Below are 23032 nucleotides of genomic sequence, written 5' to 3'. Positions count from 1 at the left end.
TCTTAGTGCTGCATTTGACACTATTGACCACAATATTCTTCTAAACAGACTCGAAAACTATGTTGGCATTAGTGGAATTGCACTGGCATGGTTCAAATCATACTTATCTGACCGTTATCAGTTTGTAGTAGTAAACAATGAGAAGTCATATCAATCACAAGTTAAATATGGAGTACCGCAAGGCTCAGTAATAGGACCGTTGCTTTTCACTCTGTACATGCTACCGTTGGGAGATATCATTAGGAAGCATGGCGTTAGTTTTCATTGTTACGCTGATGATACTCAGCTCTATATTTCTTCGCGCCCTGACGAAAATCAACAATTTGCTAAATTAACAGAATGTATAGCTGATATAAAAAACTGGATGACCAGTAATTTCCTACTACTAAATTCAGGAAAAACAGAGATTCTAATTTTTGGACCGAAAAGTTCACGTAATAACCTAGAATACTGTCTGACACTTGACGGCTGCTCTGTTAAGTCTTCGTCGTCAGTTAGGAACCTGGGTGTGCTCTTTGATACCAATCTTTCATTTGAAGGCGATGTTACTAGCATCTGTAAAACCACATTCTTCCATCTTAAAAATATATCTAAACTACGACATATGCTCTCAATGAAAAATGCAGAACAGTTAGTTCATGCGTTCATGACCTCAAGGCTAGATTACTTTAATGCTCTACTGGGTGTTTGTTCTGCTCGCTTGATAAATAAACTACAGCTTGTACAAAATGCAGAAGCTAGACTTCTTACTAGAACCAGAAAGTATGACCATATTAGCCCAGTTCTGTCATCACTGCATTGGCTTCCTGTTAAACATCGTATAGATTTTAAAATCTTGCTAATTACTTACAAAGCACTAAATGGTTTAGCTCCCCAGTACCTAAGCGAGCTCTTAAAGCATTATAGTCCTTCACGTTTATTGCGATCTCAGAATTCAGGCCAGCTGATAATACCTATAATATCAAAATCAACTGCAGGCAGTAGATCATTTTCCTATTTGGCACCTAAACTCTGGAACAATCTTCCTAGCATTGTTCGGGAAGCAGACACACTCTGTCAGTTTAAATCTAGACTAAAAACACATCTCTTTAACCCGGCATACACATTACACATTATCAATTTATATTTTCAAATCCGTTAAAGGATTATTAGGCAGCATAAATTAGGTCAGCTGGAACCGAGAACACTTCCTATAACACCAGATGTACTCGTTACATCAGAAAAAGAATGGCATCTACGCTAATATTAGTCTTTCTGTTTATCCTGAGGTTTACCGTAGTCAACCGGATCTGGGCCGTATCCAGCTGAGACCAAGGACCGGTGCCTTGACACGACCACAACGCAGCCCTGAAGTATCAGCAGAGATCGAGTCAACTAGATCATCCATTGTGAAGACATCATCAACACGACAGCCAGTAGCACAGTTCCTCAACAGACCGTCCATACCGGCGTGATGAATACGATCCTCAACTGGATGGAACTGAAATAAATATTCTGATTGTTGTGATCCTATCAGACTTATGATAGCAACCTGATTCGTAACAAAGCACTGTTAGCCAGAGGAGAACTGGCCCCCCGACTAAGCCTGGTTTCACCCAAGGTTTTTTTTTCCTCCATTTTAACACCTATTTGCCACTTGTTTGCCACCTGATGTCACCTGATGGAGTTTGGGTTCCTTGCCGCTGTCGCCTTTGGCTTGCTTAGTTGGGGACACTTGACATTTGTTATTCAATAGTATTATTGACATTTATTCAACAGTGCTTCTGATCTGCCTGCATTGACACTATTATTTAAGAGCTGCTGTGCAGCCAAATTATGTACCAGTTATCAATGTAAAGCTGCTTTGACACAATCTGCATTGTAAAAATCGCTATATATATAAAGGTGACTTGACTTAACTAAAGTATAAATATGAGTAGTATGAATAATACATTCATCATGTTGTCATTATCATGTGACCTACCATTCACAAATCCTCTCACGTGGCCTCATGGGATAGTAAAGTGTCCATTGTATGCACACTTCAGCCAGGAGTAGACTATAAGTCATCTAGGTACTATTGCCTGCTGTTTTATGAGGACTGTGAATTCAGACATACTTCTTTTGTCACATACTGTTTTTCATCTACTATGTAGTAGGGAAGTACGCAATTTCGGATGCAGCCTATGATTCAGCCAATGGGGTGAGTTTGGGGCGGGGCTACCAGTTTGTTCAGCCAGTGGCAGATAGGGGGAGTGTTTGAAACCTGCTGGACTTCAAGTGAAAGTTCTCAGATGTGATAATTACTTTGGATCATGCTTGTCTATAACAAATATCATCAGTTGTCATTATGAGAGAAGATTCCTGGGAAAGAGAGTGATTCTGACACACACTGAGAGAGAAATGGTGGGCCACATCAAATAAAAAAAATTATAAAGGGTTATTATGAGTTTTGTGAATCAGTACTCAGGCAAGGGATCCAAGTGCAGCGTTTTATTAAATTTAAGCGTGGCCGTACAGGCAGGGTAAATCAGGAGCAAACAGGTGTGGAGTGAACGTGTGACTGACAGGGAGGATTGTGGGAAGTGTAGTCCGGGAACTGACAGGAGCAAACGGTGATTGTGACATAATGCCCCCCTCCCGGAAGGCGCGTCCTCGCGGCGTAAAAGGAACAGCTAGGGAGGGGGGGGGGGGTTGGGTGCATTGGAGACCTGCATGCAGACAGCAACGGGGTCCCCAATGCAGGTCTAGGAACTCGGGCAGCCACGGAGGGTCAGATGCCACGGGCAGCCACGGCGGGTCAGGCGACTTGGGCAGCCTGGGCAGGTCAGGAGTGTCAGGAAGCCACGGTGGGTCTGGTGGCTTGGGCAGCCAGGGCAGGTCATGTGGCTCAAGCAGCCACAGCAGGTCAGGTGGCTCAGGCAGCCACGACCGATCAAAGTCCATAGATGGCCATAGTGGGTTATAGTCCATGGATGGCCATATTAGTCCAAAGGCCACTGACGGCAGTGACCGGGCAAGATACCCACCGACAACCTCCCCACCCCTAGATATACTGCCCCCCCCAAAAAAAGTTCTTGGGGAAATCAACGGAGGACGTAGCGGGTTGATGGCCAAGGAGCTTGGGTGGTGCCGGCAGGGCAAGGAATTCAGGTGGCGCCGACAGGGTAAGGCGCTTAGGTGGCGCTGGCAAGGCAAGGTGCTTAGGTGGCGCCGGCAAGGCAAGGAATTCAGGTGGTGCCGGCAGAGCAAGGTGCTTAGGCGGCGCAGGCAGGCCAAGGAATTCAGGTGGCGCCGGCAGGGCAAGGTGCTTAGGTGGCGCAGGCAGGGCAAGGAATTCAGGTGGTGCCGGCAGGGCAAGAAGCCTGGGCGGCGCAGGCAGAGTCAGTAGTTTGGGCGGAGTAAGAGAAGCCTTTGGAGTGATCTCCAGGTCCACAGCGGCCTCTTGAAGGACGTCTGCATCTTGAGGAGAGGAGGACGCCTTCTTCCTCATCCTCCTCCTCCTCAGAGAGTGAGGCAATGGTTCACCGGCTGGAGTGGTTTCTGGAGCGGACTTAGTGGCTGGAACGCCCCTTACAGCCGGTGAACTTGAGAGCGCTGCAGCCGGCGAACTTGAGTGCGAAGCGGTCGGCCGGCTTGGGTGCGAAGTGGCCGGCTGACTTGAGAGCGAAGTGGCCGGCTGACTTGAGAGTGAAGTGGCCGGCTGACTTGAGAGTGAAGTGGCCGGCTGACTTGAGCGGTCGGCGTGGGTTTCGGAATGCCAGCTGCTCGTGCTGTAGTCAGTGGAGGATCATTCATGCTGGAACGCAATCCTCTCCGCTCTCGGACAGGACCAGCGACGTGACATGATTCTGGACAGGTACAGCAGAGGGTAAACAGAATCGCAATCCAGGTACAGGCAGAGGTCGGGACTGGCAGATATCACTCACACGTCGTTATACAAAGCAAGGGTCAGGACAGGCAGCAATGGGTCAATAAACAGGGAACAGGCAGGAACGGTAACAAGGAACGGTAACAAGGAACGGTAACAAGCAACAGGCAGACAGGGAATACAGGGAAACACTCGGAATTGACAACAACAGTTAACAATACTTTGCGGTGAGGTGGTGTGTCCTTTATAGTCCTGGTAATGAGCTGCAGCTGGGTGTGGTGATCAGTGTAGTGTGCTAGGCTGTATGTGGCAACAGGTGATTGGTGTGGAGTGAACGTGTGACTGACAGGGAGGATTGTGGGAAGTGTAGTCCGGGAACTGACAGGAGCAGACGGTGATCGTGACAATGAGGTTGTAAACTGTAGTTCTGGATTGTCCAATCAGCATCCAGGACCACAACTATCAGTTTTATAATAATGAGCGTTTGTGCTGTTTGATATCAAATGACCAGGACAAAACCTTATTTTTAGAGAACGGTTTATTAATTCATTGGAACAGAAGCAAAGTAAGACAATATTTTAATCAGCAATTATAATTGTAATTCAGTCTGTGTAGATTTGATTATTAATGATCAGCAATTTATTGCTTACTGAACAGATTGAAACATGCAGAAAAAAAGTTTAACATATTAAACAGAAAATTAACATATTGCTCCGTTCAGATGATAAATCTGAGTAGTGTAGCTGTAAACATGAATTTACATTTGAAAAACAAAAGAAAGAGTGAGAACTTTTAAGAACGCTGCACACCACTGATATTTATTATTCATTATTAGTGTATTTTTTGCCCTATGGCGAGGCCTATCTGCTCCAGCAGCTTGTCTTTGTTGTTTGTGATGTTTTTTCCAGCGACCTCTATAAGATCAGTGATCATCTCACCGCTGTAAGGACCTTGAAAAGTGTGATATTTTTTTTGGTAGGCCTCAATATCATCTGAAGAAACATGAACACACTTAAATCAGAACACAGTTGATATTTCAGTTTCATTCAGGACATTGTAAGACTTTAACTTGCCTCCACAGTTGACCACATTAAAGAGAGGGATGTGGATCACGGTTGGAGTGTTTTGGCCTTTGAACACATAGAAGTCCTTCGGTTTCTCTGAGTGTCCACTGGGAATGTTGACCTCAGGGAAAGGGATCTTTAGTTCCTTACACATCTCAGCAGCTTCCTTCACTGTCTGCAGTGGAAAAGCATCACAATATTGTTTGATTAAAAGAGTTAGATGTTTAAATTTAAGTAGTTATTCACTGAAATCATCAGGATGAGAACCACCCTCTGATATAAATGAAAATGTTAACAGATAGCACTCTCTAGGTATCATAAATGAAAACTCTTGCACTTATTTTAAAATGGTTATTTAATGGTTTTCAGATGAACAGCTGCTCTGACTCACACCTCTGGCTAGTGCGGTGGACGTAAATCTGAAGAGCACAAACTGGACACAGTAAGTGGAATCTCTCATGCTCTGGCTAAGTGAAAAGTGAAGGACAGAAGTCTTCAAGGATGACCAGATGTATGGTCGAAAATTAAACTTTTGGAAGATATCTGGGTGTGGGTGCAAAATGGCCTTAACCAATCCTGGGGCAAAATCTAAGCAGGATGGTGGAACCGACAGATTCTGCAAATCCTCTTTAATGATGAGATAGCCATAAGGAAAACCATCTTAAGAGTCAGAAGCTTGACTGGCGCTGACTCTAGTGGTTCAAAGGGGTTTCAACGATCTCAGGTCCATCATTTTCGTATGGCTGCAACAATGGCATGGTGGTCAGGGCAGCACCAGCCTGACCGCTGCCTAAAAAGCTTCCCTAGACGATGTTGTTCTGCATGGTCTGGAGAGAAGTACAGGCTTTTTTAATGATGATGCACAACCAGAGAAGAGATCTCTTCCACCTGGGGCATCATCATGTACCTGTCACAGAGTCAGATCACATCGCTCCTCAAGGGTCGGCCAAAGTCTCTGTCCTGGACTCCATCTGCCCAAGAGGCCTTCCACCAGCTCCAGGAAGCTTTCCTCACCGTTCCGATTCTGGTACACCCCAATCCTGATCTCCCATTCGTCGTTGAAGATGACGCCTCATTCACCGGGGTCGGGCGGTGTTGTTACAGTGGCAGGGTGATCCTCCACAACTCCATCCATGCGCCGTCTACTCCAAGAAGCTATCCCCAGCGGAGCAAAACTATGACATTGGGAGAAGCGAAGTGACTAAACCCTCACCAGGCCTGCTAGGCTCTCTTCTTCACCAGGTTTAATTTCATGGTATCCTATTGCCCTGGAAACAAGAATTGTAAGGCGGACTCCCTGTCCCGTTTGCACCAGCCCGATCCAGAATTCTCCTCTCCAAATCCCGTCCTCCCTCCAGCCATGATCGTCAGCCCTATTCTGTGGTCTATCAACTAACACTTTTCCCAAGCTAATCTCTCCACCTGCTCCACGAGGAGGTCCTGAGGGGCTCCTCTATGTTCACCGGCCCATCACCAGCCCCTCATGGACTTATCTCACACATCTCCGGGCTCTGGAGACCCAGGCAGTTTGCTTACTCTCTTGCTCCTGCGTCAACACTACTAGTGGCCCTCCATGACTCAGGATATCTCCCGGTACATCAGAGGGTGCTCAGTCTGTGCCATTGCCAACACCCCTAGGAGACTTTCCGAGGGTAAGCTGGTCCCATTACCGATTCCTCGCAGACCTTGGTCTCACCTGGGAATAGACTTCATGACAGATCTCCCATCATCGAATAATTACACCTGTGTGTTGGTAATAGTGGATCAGTTCTCCAAGGCCTGTAAGCTTGTCCCCCTAAAGGGTCTTCCCACGGCATTTGAAGCTGCCGAAGCATTGTTCACCAACGTCTTCCACCACGGACCTCAGTTCATATCCAGAGTTTGGCAAGCCTTCTTCAAGCTCTTAGGAGTGTCAGTGAGCCTATCATCCAGATACCATCCGCAGACCAATGGCAAGATCCAGAAAACTGGGAGATACCTGAGGTTATATTGCCACCGGAACCAGGACAGCTTGAGCCAATTCCTCCCCTGGGTGGAATATGCCCATTACTCCCTTTGACAGACCTCCACAGGGCTCACCTCATTCCAGTGCATCCTGGGCTATCAACCACCTCTCTTCCCCTGGTCAGGTGAGCCCTCCAAGGTTCCAACTGTCAACCACTGGTTCCAGCAGAGTGAGAGAGTTTGGGACTCAGCTCATGTCAGCAGCTACCATCTACTCCATTTACCGAGTGCGGGCCATCCTCGACTCGCGACGACAGGGTCCCCGACTGGAGTACCTTGTCCACTGGGAGGAGGAACACTCCTGGGTCAACCGACAGGACATCCTTGACCCCACGTTCCTCACACAATTCCACTCTGAACATCCGGACTGCCCTGCTCCCCGGGGTAGAGGTAGACCCTCGCCCCTTCCGGTCTTAAGGAGCCGCCCGTGGAGTAGGGGGTACTGTCACAGAGTCACAGCCAGCACCCACCAACACCAACACATCGTCACCAGATCTTCATGCTCCACCCACTCATTCACAGTCTCCCGAGTTCTAATCACCTGCACATCATCAGACACACTATAAAGACTCACATTCCCTGCACTTCTGTGTCTGGTCTCAACCTACGTACCTGGACTACTTACCTGCTACTTATCTGAGCCATCCGGATCTTCTTTGGTCTGTTCTCTATTCCATTGTTGATTTCATTCCTGCAAAGGGACATTATACTATTACCATTTCAGCTAAGTGACTGTTCTAAAGTGCTTGTGCCTCTGTCTGCCAGTTTCTGTGCCTCTGTTCTAATAAACATCCTGTTTTACACTTACCTGTCTGCCTCCATCTGTGTCCTGACAGTACCCCTGTGCCTTCGCACTGACGATTGTTGAATAAATAGAAGTTGAGGGCACAAAGACACAAGAGGAGTATGGGTTATTCCATAAGGATCTGGAAAAAGGGGAGGGACCATCTCTCTGAGGTTTCCTCTTAGCCACCCGACAGAAATCTTGTCGTCTAATTTAACTCTTGTTCCTGTGGCCAGTCTAACTGAAGATTGTTCACACGTGGGTGATAACCTCGTGAAGCTCATTGTACGATCTGTCGTCATGTAATGAACGCACAGAGGCAGCGCACTCGAAGACCATTTCCCCAAGAGAGCTTGTGTCTTCAGCCTGGTCTGAAGAAGCGCCGGGGCACACTTCAAAAGCTCGAGGAACACGTGTTCTGGTGAAAGAGCAAGAGAATGAGGAGGACCCGTCTCTTGCCCTTCACTAGATCGACACGCAAGCCCCAAGAATGTAATGTCGAGGATGCTCAGGCATGCTCTTGATCTCTTGACATATGCAAGCCTGGAGCAGAGCACTTTAATGGGAAATGTTTCACAGTGTTCACACTCTGCATCCCCGAGGGACAATAAAGCGTCTTTCCCCTAGACATTCAATACAGAATTCATACAGATCATTTTAGGTTAGTGTGAACTCTGGAGGGCATTAATGTCATGAGGAAAAAAAGCAGCAAGATTATTTTAAAGAAGTGTTGTGTTCTACAGAATAAACAAGTCACGGTTATGGAATGTCATAATGATGATTTCTAGGGGATTTATTCCTTTAAATGTGTGAATTCTTTGTGCGTATAATACCGTGAAAGGATCACCATCACTGAAATCCAGTGAAATGATGAGGTCGATGTCTCTCTCTTTTCTCAGCACTGAGAAGTAGGGTGAGTTCAGCAACAGTCCACCATCTTCATAGTCTCTCGTCTCAGTTTCCTGAAGAGTGGAGGGCACTGCTTCATCTGAGAATCACAGCATTATAATACAGTATTATTCACAATGAATTTCCAGTCAGCACCTGTCAATTTGAGTTTCTGTTCTCACCTTTCATGTTGTGGAGGAAGTTATTATTCCTGCCCCATTTCCACTGAGCCATGCATATGAAAATTCTTATCCAAATATCTGTAAAACATATACACAGTGGTTCTTAAACTCAGGGAATGGTTCTGATATTGTTTTATATTTTGTATGTTTTCAGTTGATTGAATTAGTTAAAATTAATCTGGCTTGAAAATCCAAAATTAAGTACATTATACAAATCAACACATTGTAAGGACAGTTCAACCTACTTTCAGGCCAGAAACGAAAGCAATGATACAAATCATTACACACATCCTCAGTGTATTGTTTCATATACCGCTTTGCAGCTTCTTTATCAGTGAGATTCAGTTTTTCCTCTTTAAAAATCAGCTGATTTTTGCCTCCAGTGAGCTCTGTAAAAAGAGGAGAATGTGCAGATTGAGATTCTTGTTATCTGATGCAGGTAAAATTAGTTTGTGTATATTATGTTATTAAAGTTTTTGTATGCCAAAACAGTTCTTATTCTATCCATATTGTTGTTTCATCAATTTGTAGTTTGTTTTACATTTTAAATGTTGCTGAAAAGCCATTTTCTAGCACACAATCTTACTGTTCAGATTTGTTCTGATGGATTTATCGTGAGCAGACGGATCGATGCCATTCAAAACAGAGAGATTCATGTCCACCAGATCCTTGAGCACCTGATAACATTCATCTACAGGTGGGGATTTTGGATCTCCTGAAGAAAACAAACATGCAAAATGTCTTTCCGTCCCCAAATTTATGACATCAGGTGTTTTCAGGTGATAATCATCATTATAGCTCACTTTTATTTTTCATCATTAAAGAGTTTAACTTATTATTTATCAGAAGGTAGAATTAACAGATCATTAGACACAAAAGATAGATCAGTTTGTCAATAAATAAAAGCAGTAAGAAAAGTTTTACCTTTCTTTATTTCCTCAAATATCCCTGTTTTTCTTTCTTGCAGGAAATGATGAAGGAACTCTGGGGGAGATCAATTGGAATTCAAGTTTACATGATGACTGTCAGCTTTATACAGAAATGAATCTTGAGAACAAATTAAGCTGCACCTTTTATTCGTTCCCAGAGGAATTTCTTGTTCTCATCTCCATCAGCTAAAACGCTGCCACACAGAGCTGCAGAAAACACATTTAAGTTTAAAAGTATTTACAGTAAACAAAAATAAAATGTGTAATACATACAGTCTGATGCATAGTTGTTATTTAAGCTCTTATTTTTAAGCTAAAATGAGCTGTGTAATGATGAGTTTATGTTGGAAAGCAGCACTTCAATGTATTGGTGAAATTGCTTTTTAAATAATTTTTCAACATTTCTAATTGTAATATTTATATTTCAGTTTTGACAGACCTGATCTCCAGATCAATTTACATCCCAGAGACTACTGATCTATTTTACTGTATTCTCTAATGTACAGTTTATAATGGATAATCTGTACAATGTAAGTGGACATGATAAATATTAATAAGTTCTCTATTAACACAGAGTTTGTTACATTGCAGGTACAGCATGTCAATTTCAGGCTGGTCCTCGATCTTATGTCCATCTTCAAACTGACTGGCAAAGCTGGAGGTTTTCACAAACGCTCCAGTGAGAGAATAACCTGCTTCATATGGAGTGAACTCAAACCAGGGGTCTGCAGACAGAAACACGTCTATATAACAGCTGAAACAAACACATTAACTCTGTGTTTTTCTCTCTCTCACACACAAACCTCCATCTTTGTGCTGTTTGCATTCCTTGTCGATGACTGTGTAGATGGGAAACGGGTCTTTACTCTGCTGGTCCCAATGGTCTGTGAGTGTGTGCTCGTCTATCTGAAGAGAAAAAAATATATTACAGCTGTAATTTATCATGTCAGTTTAGGGGAGACCTGAGACAGTTTCTTAAGTCACAAACAAGCTCAAGTGAAAACCTCTTGCTAGAAACTTATTTCTTTCCAGAAGATTTGAATTTAATTAGATAATAAAATACTGTATTTCAAAACAATATTTTGTGTCCAAATGTTTATTATTTAAATTAAAATGTAAAATTATATTATTTATTTAATTAAATATATAAACTGCTGTGTTCTCCCATTCACACGGCTTTGACCAGCAGATGTCGCTGAGTGCCATTATGGCTAATAATTACAATCTTCCATTATTTTGAGAATTGTTCTCATTATGACATACTACTAAGTCATTATTATGAGAAAGTTTCTCAATATAATGAGATTATGAGAGTTTCTCATCATTATGACTTACAAAATCCTATTTTTAATCAAGTGTGGCATACACATCAATAGCCTACTAAAATATAAGTCTGAACGAGCACCTCATTACGATCATTGAGGTATGTGGCACAGACCTCTTTCACATATGTTGTGACGACCATCACTGCCCAGACGTCAGTCAAGCTGAATATGTTTTCATCTTTCTCATTGTAATATTTCTTCAGTTTTGCAAATGCTTCTTTCCAGCTGACTTTAGAACTGCTGAGTCTCTTGATGATCTTGTCTTTCACAGTCTCTGGTTTGGTGGACCAGTCTGGTTCCTTATATAAGCAGGCCATGCTCCTTCAGAGGAACAATTTTGACATTTTTGTCAAAATTTTGACATTTTTGACTTACTACGATTACTAAATCATAGTGAATGATGTTTTTTGAAAATGTAAGTTTTCTGTGATGGGTAGGTTTAGGGTCACTGGGTAGACATTAGGGATGTTAATGTGTGTGTGTGTGTGTGTGTGTGTGTGTGTGTGTGTGTGTGTGTGTGTGTGTGTGAGTGTGCGTGTGTGTGTGTGTGTGTGAGTGAGTGTTATTTCTCAGGGTTTGTACCAGGTGGATCCAGAGACTCCGCTCAGATAAAGGATGAAGTCCAGAAGAACTGTTTTCTGGAGCTGAACCAGGGATCCCAGCAAAGCCACCATGGCTCTTTCTCCTCCTCCAGAACCCAATAATGCAATGTTTGGCACCTCATCCTGAAACACACACAGTTTGACATTTGATGTTTATCAGTTATGACATTGTTTGAAAAAGGAATAGCCAGGCATATATACAACGCACAGCATAAATTAGTTCACCCCCTCTGAAACTTCTGAAAGTCAGCAATTACTGAAATGTTAGGGTTCTTTAGAGATATACTGTTCCAGCAAGTCTGCTTAATCAGTTACCACAGAAGTATATCAGAATTATTCAAGAAAATAATCTTATTATCAAGGTGATAAAATGTGGTGTAGCAAAAATGAGTATACCCTCCTAAAAATATAAAATATAGCAAAAGTAACAGAAATTAAAAAACAATGGACTTGTAACACGGCCCCTGAAATAACCAGGCCTTCATTTTAAGCTTTCGTTTAGTGATGAGGGATTTTTTTGCTAGACAAAGAGCAGGAGAAATACCAAGCGAGTGTCTCAGAGCCAGCAAAAGCTATGAAAGAGTGACTGTTTTTCTCACAGAGTAAGATGCAGAGACAAGCTGAGCAACATTCCCCATTTAAGGAGCTCATCATACAGGAGTTAAACAAGTAAAGACAAGACAAGTCACCTTTATTTATATAGCACTTTTGTGTCACAGATTGTGTCAAAGCAGCATTACAGTGATAACTGGTATATAATTTTGGCTGCATAGCAGCTCTTAAAGAAAATGGTGTCATTATCCATCTTTAAGAAAAATTCAGTATTGATTCATTCAGTTGTAAGAATCAATAGTTATTAATTTAGTTAATTTATCTATATCAGCACTGGAGTAAACAGTGATGTCATCATCCAGCTCAGTTCAGTTCGCATACAATGATGTCAATGCAGGCAGATCAAAACACTGTTGAATATCAAATATCAAGTGTGCCCAACTAAGCAAGCCAAAGGCGACAGTGGCAAGGAACCCAAACTCCAACAGGTGACATCAGGTGCCAAAAATGTGTTAAAATGGAGAAACCAGACTCAGTTGAGGGGGCCAGTTCTCCTCTGGCCAACAGCGAACGGTGCTTTATAATGATTCTGGCAGCTACCATAAGTCCGATGGGATTGCAACAGTCAAAGTATTTATTCCAGTTCCATCCAGTTGAGGATCGTATTCATCACGCCAGTATGGACGGTTGTTGAGGAGCTGTCGTGTCGATGAGGCCTTCACAGTGAATGATCTAGTTGACTCAATCTCTGCTGATACTGTTTAACCTTGCAACTTGTACACTCTGTGCCAAGAAGGGTCACAATTATGGAGGGAATACTACATACTGGAATGTTATACATTTGTTGAATTAAATCTAGGGTGTACTCATTTCTGCAATCCTTAATTTTAAAAAAATTGGCTAATTTACTTATTTTATGGCTATTAATGACATGAATTGTATTAGTGATCATAAAGAAAATACATCTTTTGTATTTGTTCAGAGGGGGTGTACTCATTTGTGCTTTGCATTGTATGAAGTAGCCTATAAATAAGGTTTTACCTGACTGCAGTGTATCTGAAGCTTCTGCAGGCTTTCTAGAACAGCGTTTCTCCTTCTGGCTACAAACTCCTTCTCCTTCTCATTCAGAGAGTGTTCGATTCTCACCTCAGAGACAGAGACAGACTGAATTTAACATCACATACTGCTTTTTCATACATTTTGATTTAAATAACTCTTCAGTGTATTTTGAATGGGTATTTAATTATTCAATTTGTAATAGACGTTAATTGTGTAAGTAATGCAGTTCAGTACTTATAGGTGATATAATGAAGTGCACAGCTTCAATCATAGAAATCTGAGCAGAATTACCTTTCCTGGGGTTTGGATGCACTCATCTATAAAACAATGAAGTCAGCATTAATGTTAACATCTATGGTAACACTTTATAATAACTGCACACTATGAAGCATCAGTTAAGCATTAGTAAATAATCAATTAATCATTTATAAAGCTTTAAAATACATTAATAAGCAGTTTATAAATACAGCTATAAATGCTTTGTTCTTGATTTATAAGCATATCTATAATGTGTTTAATAATTGTATTTTCATACTTTATTAATGATCAATTTATCATTTCTATTTACAAACCAGTTATTTAGGAGTTGTCAGCGGTTCATAAAATCATTTAGAAAGTGTGAATGAAGTAAATGATTAATAAACTATTTAAACAAACATTTATACATCTTATCATTTAGACATATAGTAATAGTTACTCAGTGTGTTAATAAATGCTTTATTAACACATATTAACACATTAATAAAGTTAAACACATTAAAGATATGCTTATAAATCAAGAACAAAGCATTTATAGCTGTATTTATAAACTGCTTATTAATGTCTATTAATGTTTTATAAATGATTCATTGACTATTTACTAACGCTTAACTGATGCTTCATAGTGTGTGTTTTTTTAATGTTAGTTGCTAGCAGTGGAAATTATAGTATTTACTAGTTTGCATTAGGCCATTGATTTTGGTGAAGTTTTAATTATGAATTAAAGCTCTTTACTAAAAAAAAAAAAATGCATTAATTCATATACTGTTGTCACTTATAATAATATTAAGTCTATTAATTGCCCTGTTGTAAAAACTTTAAAACATATACTCACTGTTTTTGAATAGGCTTATAAAATCTAGAGACTTCATCAGTAGCAAGTCAGCAGCTGTCGACTCTCAGATCAGACAGAAGAGCCTCTTTTATAGGACTATGAAAGTCTAGATTTTAGCGTGGGAGGTGGAGGTGATAAACCTGAAATCCAGGGAATGGAAAAAGTTTTCCATGTACTTTGCTGGTACAGATTTCTTTCTTTCTTTCTTTCTTTCTTTCTTTCTTTCTTTCTTTCTGTAATAGATAAAAAACAGTTAAAATAAAATTAAAACTTACATACACAAGCAAAAATACCTTTTTGGATGGTTTTGTGTTGTGGAGACATTACCTCCTCTGCATCTAAATGAACTAGAAAGAGTGTGAAAAGTGTTTTAAGAGAGTTTATTTTCGAAAAGTCCACAGGTTTAAACATGTAGTTATCATTGCATCTAAACAATGCATAGTTTGAGTAATCTGAGCTGTTTTGCCTGATTGATTACAGTTGGGGTGCCCAATCCTGTTTCTGGAGATCTACCTTCCTCCTCTTCCTCTTCCTCCAGCCCTGCTCAACAATTGCTCCTGAAGATTTTAAAGGGGTGATGAACTGAGAAATCAAATTTTCCTTGAGCTTTTGACATATAAGAGGGGTTAATCATACTATAAAAATATCCTGTAAGTTTTAGAGCTGAAAACTTCCTTGTTAGTCCAATAAAAGCTTTTATTGACACCAGACCCAGCAAACGACAGTTTTGGTGGGGATCTATGACGTCAAAGGGCAACAAGCACCGCCTCTGCAGAAGAAGATCAACGCCTACTTCATCACTGCTTGTTTAGTCCCGCCCACCGATTCGTGCATGACATACAAGTAACATAGCCCTATGTGGTGCTAAACCAGATCGAGCTACCAAGCAATAAACATGCCATTGAGGATTACAAAATATTGTGCAGTGCCTGGATTCGACAGTAATGCAACATGTAAGTAACTTCTAATTCTAATGCCTGATGTGATATTAATGATTCATGTACAGTCAGATGTTCTTTGTCTGTGTGTCAGTAAATCAAACCAGTGACTAAACATCAAATTGCTTTGTTTCTCTTAGTAGGATGAAAATAATCTGTTATTTAACGGTGATTAAATTATATAAAGAAAGTGATCAAATAAAGCTCCCTTTGGCATGGAAAAAAACGCTAGTAAGGCAGTGAACTGGCAATACTTCACAATGTGGCAGTTATAACAAATGGCTTAAATACAGGGTGACAGGAAATTACAAGACAGGAACTGATGTACTTATTTGCTACCCATGATCTCTCCTCCGGGCCGTATTCCTCCGAATCTACAAGGTATTGCATCTGACCCCTCCTACTGCAAAAATCTAGGATCTCTCGAACTAGGTAGACAGGAGCTCCATTGATCCCAAGTGGTGGAGCAGGTTCTTCATCAGTGGTTTCGGGACTCATTGAGCAGTGGGCTGGTTTCAGGGACACATGAAAGGAATGAGAGATGCAGTAATTACCAGGCAACTCTAAATGATACATGACAGAATTAACTTGATATATAATCTTAAAAGGGCCAATGTACCATGGATTTAATTTCTAGCAAGGGAGTTTCAGGTGTAAGTCGCGAGTGGAAAGTCACACCATTTGACCTGGCTGATACTCAGGATGAGGATGTCGGTGTCGATCAGCTTGAATCTTTTGAGATTGAAATGCTCACTGGAGATGGACATGAGCATTGTCCCAGACCTCTTCATTTCTTCTAATCCAATCATCTATGGCAGGCACTTCAGATGGCTTCCCAGACCAGGAGAATAGAGGAGGTTGATATCCTAGGACACATTCGAAGGGGGCCAGACCAGTTGAAGAGTGTGTGAAGGAATTTTGGGCATACTCTGCCCATGGGAGGAACATGCTCCACTTTTCCTGTTCCTGGTGACAGTACGATGTCAAGTATCTACCAATTTCCTGATTAAAATTCTTCAGAGGAAGTCCATTAGCTGATAGCCAGATGTGAGACTGACATTGATGTTTAAATGTTTGCGAAAGGCTCTCCAAACCCGTGATGTGAATTGTTGCCTTCGATCAGTAACAATATCATCGGGTAGTCCATAAATTCTAAATACTTGATTAAACAGAACTTGGGCAGTTTCCATGGCAGTGGGTATACCTTCCAATTCAATGAGATGACAAGACTTAGAATAGCGGTCATTGGAGACCATGATGGTGGTGAATCCTTAAGAGATAGGCGGATCAGTGACAAAGTCAATGGACAGGTCTGACCAGGGTTGTTGGGGAATAGGTAGTGGTTCTAAAAGTCCTGCAGGCAGTTGTCAAGGTATTTGTGACTGAGCACAGATCTGACAAGCAGTTACATAATTATTGACATCTGCAGATAATGTGGGCCACCAAAATACATTTCTGACCAAAGCAGTGGTGGGATTAATTTCAGGATGTCTAAAAACAAGGGATGGAATGTAGATTTTTCCAGCTGGGCATCTAGAGGGGATGGCTCTACATGTTGGACATGTTGAATTTCTTCCATAATATCCAACTGGATGGGTGCGATGATGATAAAGGTTGGCAAGATAGTTTAGATAGAGTCGTGGATACGTGTCAATGCATCTGCTTTACTATTTTTGCTCCATGGACAGCTTGTGACTGAAATTGAAATGAGTGAAAACCTTGCCTGGTGAGGATTCAAACGCTTGTAGTCCTTATTATATTCTAGGTATCTGTGGTCTGGATTCCTAAGAATTGGAGCTGTGGTGAAACTGGACTTGAGCCTGTTGAATGCTGATGTAGTGGCCTCCATCTATAATAACTTCTTGGGTTTTCCTTTAAGAAGTGAGATGATAGTTGCAGCTATGGTACTGAAGTCACGATGAATCTACAGCAGAAGTTAGCAAAGCCTAGAAATCATTGTAACACCTTGATAGTGCTGGGTATGATCCAGTCTGTGACAGCTTTTACCTTGGTATCATACTTCTCAACTCCTGAATGGCTAATATTGTATCCCAGGAATTTGGTTGACGTAACATTTCTCGGCCTTGACAAAAAGATCATTCGGAGCAACTGAAAATGAACGAGATACTGCTGCTTTATCAAAATGATGTTTCATGCTAGACTGAGCTTCAGCAAGAGCTTCTACAGCACATGCACAGGCTTCTTGTACTCATTCACGAAAACGGACCACATAATCAAGAATGTTCTTTTCTAGGACTTAACACTAGAAGTCCCAGAGAGCAGCCATTTGGCTTTTCTACCTATAAAACCCGCAGGACAGCCGATGGGCTGGAAGTCTTTAGGCTAATATCCTTAATCAGCTGTGAACAGTTGCTTTTGTTATGTAAACAATGTGGGGCCATGCTGAGCCACTTCAAGGAAACTTGTGTTTCACTTTGCCATCTTAGGGAGAAATCAACACACATGTTTTTTTTTACTTTGTTGCTGAGATCTATTGATAAAAATAGTACACAATAAAATAAGGAAACCAACCATTTGTACACATATTTACAAATAATATTAAAAAGTGAGTGAGTACATTCCAGCAATCACTCACAATCCTGGCACTGCCTGGCAATATATTATAAATACATTTTGTATATATTCATTATATATTAATCTTATATTTGAAATACATCATAAGTCCATTTTTAAAAGTGTTTGAAAGATGGTTTCAAGTGTACTACAAGTGGTAACTTAAAACATTTTTCTATACAGAGATATGACCATATTTACACATGAATTGATGCTAATGATAGCCAAAAGACTAGCCAGTTAGCATCCACTTGGCTAAAGGAGGGTTACAAATCTCTGGGACTTCTAGTGTTAAACTGTTGTCAAGACCCAGCCTTTGTTCCTTAAGATCTTTTAATTGGTCCTTGGACACTATGTCCTAACACCAGTTCAGTTGGACTAAATTGCAGAGACTTCTGAGTGGTTTCATGAATAGCAAAAAGAACAAATGGCACACCCTCGTCCCATTCGTTACCTGTCTCCCAGCAGTACTATTTTAACATAGCCTTCTTTAACATAAGTGTCTGGTGAAATCTCTCAACCACACCCTGACTCTCAGGATGATATGGATGAAAGTACGATGACTGATACCCAGTAAACACAAGGTTTGAGTGAACAACTTAGACATAAAATTTGTGCCCTGATTGGTTTGCACTATCTTGGGCAGACCAAAAGTAGAAATAATTTGACCAATGCCTTAATGACCGCTTTGGGAGTATTTTTTCGCAATGGCACTGCTTTTGGGAATCGAGTTGCAACACACATTATCGTGAGCAAGAACTGACGGTCAGTCTTAGTTTTGACACACACATCCTCAGAGCAAAACAACAAGTTATGCTAACTACCAGAACTTCCCCAATACTGAGGAACGATCCCGGACGAGCCCCCAAATTAGGATATCGTCTATGTAGACAATCACATACTGATTTAGGACATCTTTGAAATCTTCATTATCAAAGGACTGGAAAACTGAAGGTGCATTGGCCAGCTTATATGGCATAACCAATTACTTGTAGTAGTGCCGTCTGGTGGTGAGAAAAGCTGTCTTCCATTCATAACCCTTACGGATTCTGATGAGATTGTAGGCAGATCTGAGGTCCAATTTAGTGAAATACCAGGCTCCAGATAGGAAGAAATAAGAGGCAAGGGATGGCGATTCTTAACAGTGACTGTGATGAGTGGTCGATAGTCAATACAAGGTCTCAAGCCGCCGTCTTTCTTGTCAACGAAGAAGAACCCAGATGTTGCAGGAGAGGTGGATGTAATAAATTCATAAGATAAGGCTTCTTCAATGTATTCTTCCATGGCTTTTGTTTCAGGAATGGACAGTGGTTAAACACAGCTCTTATGTGGAGAGGTGTTAGGAAGGAAGTCGATGGCACAGTCCCAGGGGCGATAAGGTAACAACTTGGTGGCCTTGTCTTTACTAAATACCTTGGCTAAGTCAGCATACTCATTAGGGACGTTATTTGGTAATGAAAAAGGATTCTTGGGTAGATGGGTAGTGTAGACTGTAAGTTTGGTGGGCAGTTCCAGACAGTGAGTGTGACAATGAGGTGACCAATGGGCCCTCCATGAAAACTGTGATTGTGAGTAGATAACCAAGGATATCATAGGATAAGTGGGTTTTGTGGTGATGATATGACATAGAGAGTGATTTCTTCAGTGTGAAGCAGGCCAACTCTTTTATGGGGAGTGTTTGATGAGTAATATGACCTTTACTGATGGGACCATATTCAACGGCAGTAACAGCAACAGGTGGTTCACATTTGGTTGTAGGAATATTCAACTGCTTCACTAAATCTTGATGAATCACATTTGAAGCAGCTCCAGAATCTATTAGCGCTGAGTAGAGTAATGGTTGTCTTGATTAGCAACTGACAAAATCATGGGAAGTGACAAGCATAAACTGATTTGTAAAGTATTAAATGTAACTCACTCTCAAATTTGGAGAGGAGTTGGCAGCAGGTTTAACAGGACACTTGGAACAGCGATGACCTGATTCACCACCGTAGAAGCAGAGCTGATTGAGTAATCTTCTCCATTCATGGTTCAATTGATTCAAAGTTTTGAAAAGCTTCATCGGCTGTATCCAAAATAGCATACTGTCTTGAGTTGGTACTTATTAATTAGTAATTACATCACAACTATGAGGTTCCATTTGTGCCAAAAATGAGTTGACTGCTTTACACTTATCCTTGTCTACAGTCATTGGCTACTTGTTCAGATAAATTCATACTTGTTGATGTTTGTGTCATATTGTTCTGTCATCCTTACTGTAGTATTCTCCTGTCATCTTCTTGTTCTTCTCATATGAATAGAGATTAATACTGTAATACTGATCAATACTTAAAAACTGTATGTCCAAAATGCTAGAAAAAAGGGTTAATATGAGGTTGTACACTGTAGCTCTGGATTGTCCAATCAGCATCCAGGACCACAACTATCAGTTTTATAATAATGAGTGTTTGTGCTGCTTGATATCAAATGACCAGGACAAAACCTTATTTTTAGAGAACGGTTTATTAATTCATTGGAACAGAAGCAAAGTAAGACAATATTTTAATCAGCAATTATAATTGTAATTCAGTCTGTGTTATGGTTGATTTCATTATTAATGATCAGCAATTTATTGCTTAATGAACAGACTGAAACATGCAGAAGCATGTTTAACATATTAAATTATATTCCAGAAATACAGCACTTGTAATTATCAGTTAATGTGTTTAAAATCCTGTACATTTTAGGTTAGTGTGAACTCTGGTGGTCATTATGAATGTCATAAGTGTTAATGTTCACAGACTGCAATACTGGGCCAGCCCACTAGAGGCTGCAAGAGTCAATGTTCTGGTTGAGAAGGAATGAAAAAAAGGAGAATAAAATAGTGTTGGCAATGTTGTGAAACCAGTCATCCTCTCCTTATAATTTCTGTCATTCCGAGTCCCAAACATTACAATAAATAAAAAGGCAGCAAGATTTTATTTAAAAAAGTCTGGTGTTGCGTTCTACAGAATAAACAAGTCACGGGTTTGGAATGTCATGAGAGGGAGTAAATGATGATTTCTAGAGGATTAATTCCTTTAAATGAGTGAATTCTTTGTGTGTATAATACCGTGAAAGGATCAAGATCATCACTATATTCAGTAAATGGTTTCAATATTGTTTTATATTCTGTATATGTTTTTAGTTCACTACATGGTTCTTTGGAGAAAAGTTTTTGATGTTTCATTATAGTTTCTTCAGCTTTAAAGTACATCATTGGATGTCTAAATGTTTTTCTGTGGCATCAGTCTTTGTTGATGCTAATAGGGGAAGCTTTATGGAATCAACACATTTCAGTTTATACATTAATCTGGCTTGAAAATCAAAAATTTAGTACATTATACAAATTAACATTGTAAAGATAGTTCAATTTACCAAAAGGCCGGAAACAGAAGCAATGACTCAAATCATTACACACATCCTCAGTGTATTGTTTCATATACTGTTTTGCAGCTTCTTTATCAGTGAGATTTAGTTTTTCCTCTTGAAAAATCAGCTGATGTTTGCCTCCGGTGAGCTCTGTAAAAAGAGGAGAATGTGCAGATTGAGTTCTTGTTATCTGTATAATTCTAGTTTGTGTACAGTATCTTGTATTAATTAGTGGTTGTTTTGGATGTTTTTGCATGTTAATGTATCCATATTTATGGTTTCATCAATTAGCTTGCTTAAATGTTGCTGAAAAGCCATTAATGATATATTTTGTAGCACACCTTAGGAAAATCTTACCGTTCAGCTTTGTTCTGATGGATACATTGAGATCAGATGAATCTTTGTCATTCAAAACAGAGAGATTGATGTCCACCAGATCCATGAGCAACTGATAACATTCGTCTTCTGAATATTTGCAAAATGTATTTCCATCCCCTGAAGAATCTGTATTTGACCCACATCCGTGGACATCAGCATGCAAATTATGCAGGTGCAGAGGAGGTTCATGAGCATGGATATATGCCAATGCCTCCTATAGACGAGAAGTTTTCAAACTATCTCGTGGCTGGAGAGGCATCTCCTTGTCTGCAGTAGCTCAGAGTTGGCTGCTCCTAAAGGAGAGCCTCTCCAGCCCAAGGCTGGCAGCTGGTGATCCTGGTAAGCTTTTTCTCACTGTGAAAGTCGTTGGGCCGGGACCCATCTTCTGCATTAGGCTAACAATGCGAGTTGCAGGCCCTGTGGGCTCCTCAATCTGTCTAGGTTGAGCTGGATTCCTCTTGTTACTAGAATAAAATGTGATATGCTGAGCTACAGTTCCCTAGTGGTATAGACAAATAACAGACAAATAGCCAGGTGTTGCAACTTGCAAGCTATTTCCTAGAAAGCCTCCACTGTGGATGTCCTCTGGGTGTTGTTAGGCTTCCTCTCAAAAGTGGCAAGCACTATGCTGAAGCCTCTGCTCTCTAGAGCTTTGGTTAGTAGCATTATCTAGCTTGTGGCCTTTTAGAGCAGGCTCTCCTGTGAAAGCTCCTTGATTGTAACCATCAAGTCACGAGGTTGAGTGTTCTAGGCAATCTAGTTATATGAGATCTGTACTCCCCTTGTCCTCTAGAGTGGTGCAGACTGATATCATATTGCAGTCTCCACAGGAGCCTCCATGGTACTAGAGTTCTAGATTCGCTACCAAGTAGTTGGCCCTGCTCAGGTCACCTTGAAGGTGATCCTCTGGGTCGAGCTAGGTTTTTCCAGCTAATTTCAGTATCCTGGCTCCCTAGAGTTGCATCATGTCACAGGCTTCACAAGAGCCTCCCTAGTACTAGTTTTAATTGTAATATTTTTTTGGACTTTGGCACCTTCTTGTTAAATTCCTGTAAAGAGAATTTACAGGAATTTTTTTTTTCCCCTAAAAAAAAGAGAAAGACTTATGGCCACAATGAATAGGGTGTTGATCCCTCAACTTGACAAAACTAACTAAACCGAACCAAACCCGTCTCTTCCCAGGCACCGTTACAATACATCAAAATTAATTGAAAGGTTACTTTTCGAGAGGTAACTTTAAGAAACCTCAACTAATGTTGTGTTTTTATTTAAACATGAATGTCGTTGATGAGGACTGCTGTGCCCCGTCACCCCCTGGGTGGTTTCTACCGCGACCACGAAACACTATCTTGGTCACAAACCACTTCCTCTATTCATATTACTCAGCTCATGTAAAAGGATTTCAACTATGGATTTCAAA

General features: G+C 40.9%; 1 protein-coding gene across 1 annotated transcript; it reads right to left on the bottom strand.

Moving 5' to 3' along the window:
* Window positions 1-3025: 3025 nt before the first annotated feature.
* On the bottom strand, window positions 3026-21676 carry LOC137035031 (cytosolic phospholipase A2 gamma-like). The gene is made up of 19 exons (XM_067408276.1): window positions 21592-21676; window positions 21241-21384; window positions 16475-16540; window positions 15610-15779; window positions 14846-14938; window positions 13222-13326; window positions 11609-11751; window positions 11140-11347; window positions 10505-10607; window positions 10286-10426; window positions 9843-9908; window positions 9697-9756; window positions 9359-9487; window positions 9018-9161; window positions 8773-8850; window positions 8536-8690; window positions 4924-5089; window positions 4698-4842; window positions 3026-3752 (listed from the first exon to the last, which is right to left on the bottom strand). Exons 1-19 carry the CDS (start codon window positions 21674-21676, stop codon window positions 3026-3028), a joined length of 2928 nt encoding a protein of 975 aa, XP_067264377.1.
* Window positions 21677-23032: the final 1356 nt, after the last annotated feature.

The sequence above is a fragment of the Chanodichthys erythropterus genome, chromosome 13 (assembly GCF_024489055.1).
Source record: "Chanodichthys erythropterus isolate Z2021 chromosome 13, ASM2448905v1, whole genome shotgun sequence".
NCBI classification, from domain to species: Eukaryota; Metazoa; Chordata; class Actinopteri; order Cypriniformes; family Xenocyprididae; genus Chanodichthys; species Chanodichthys erythropterus.
This window is presented reverse-complemented; position numbering and strand designations above follow the sequence as displayed.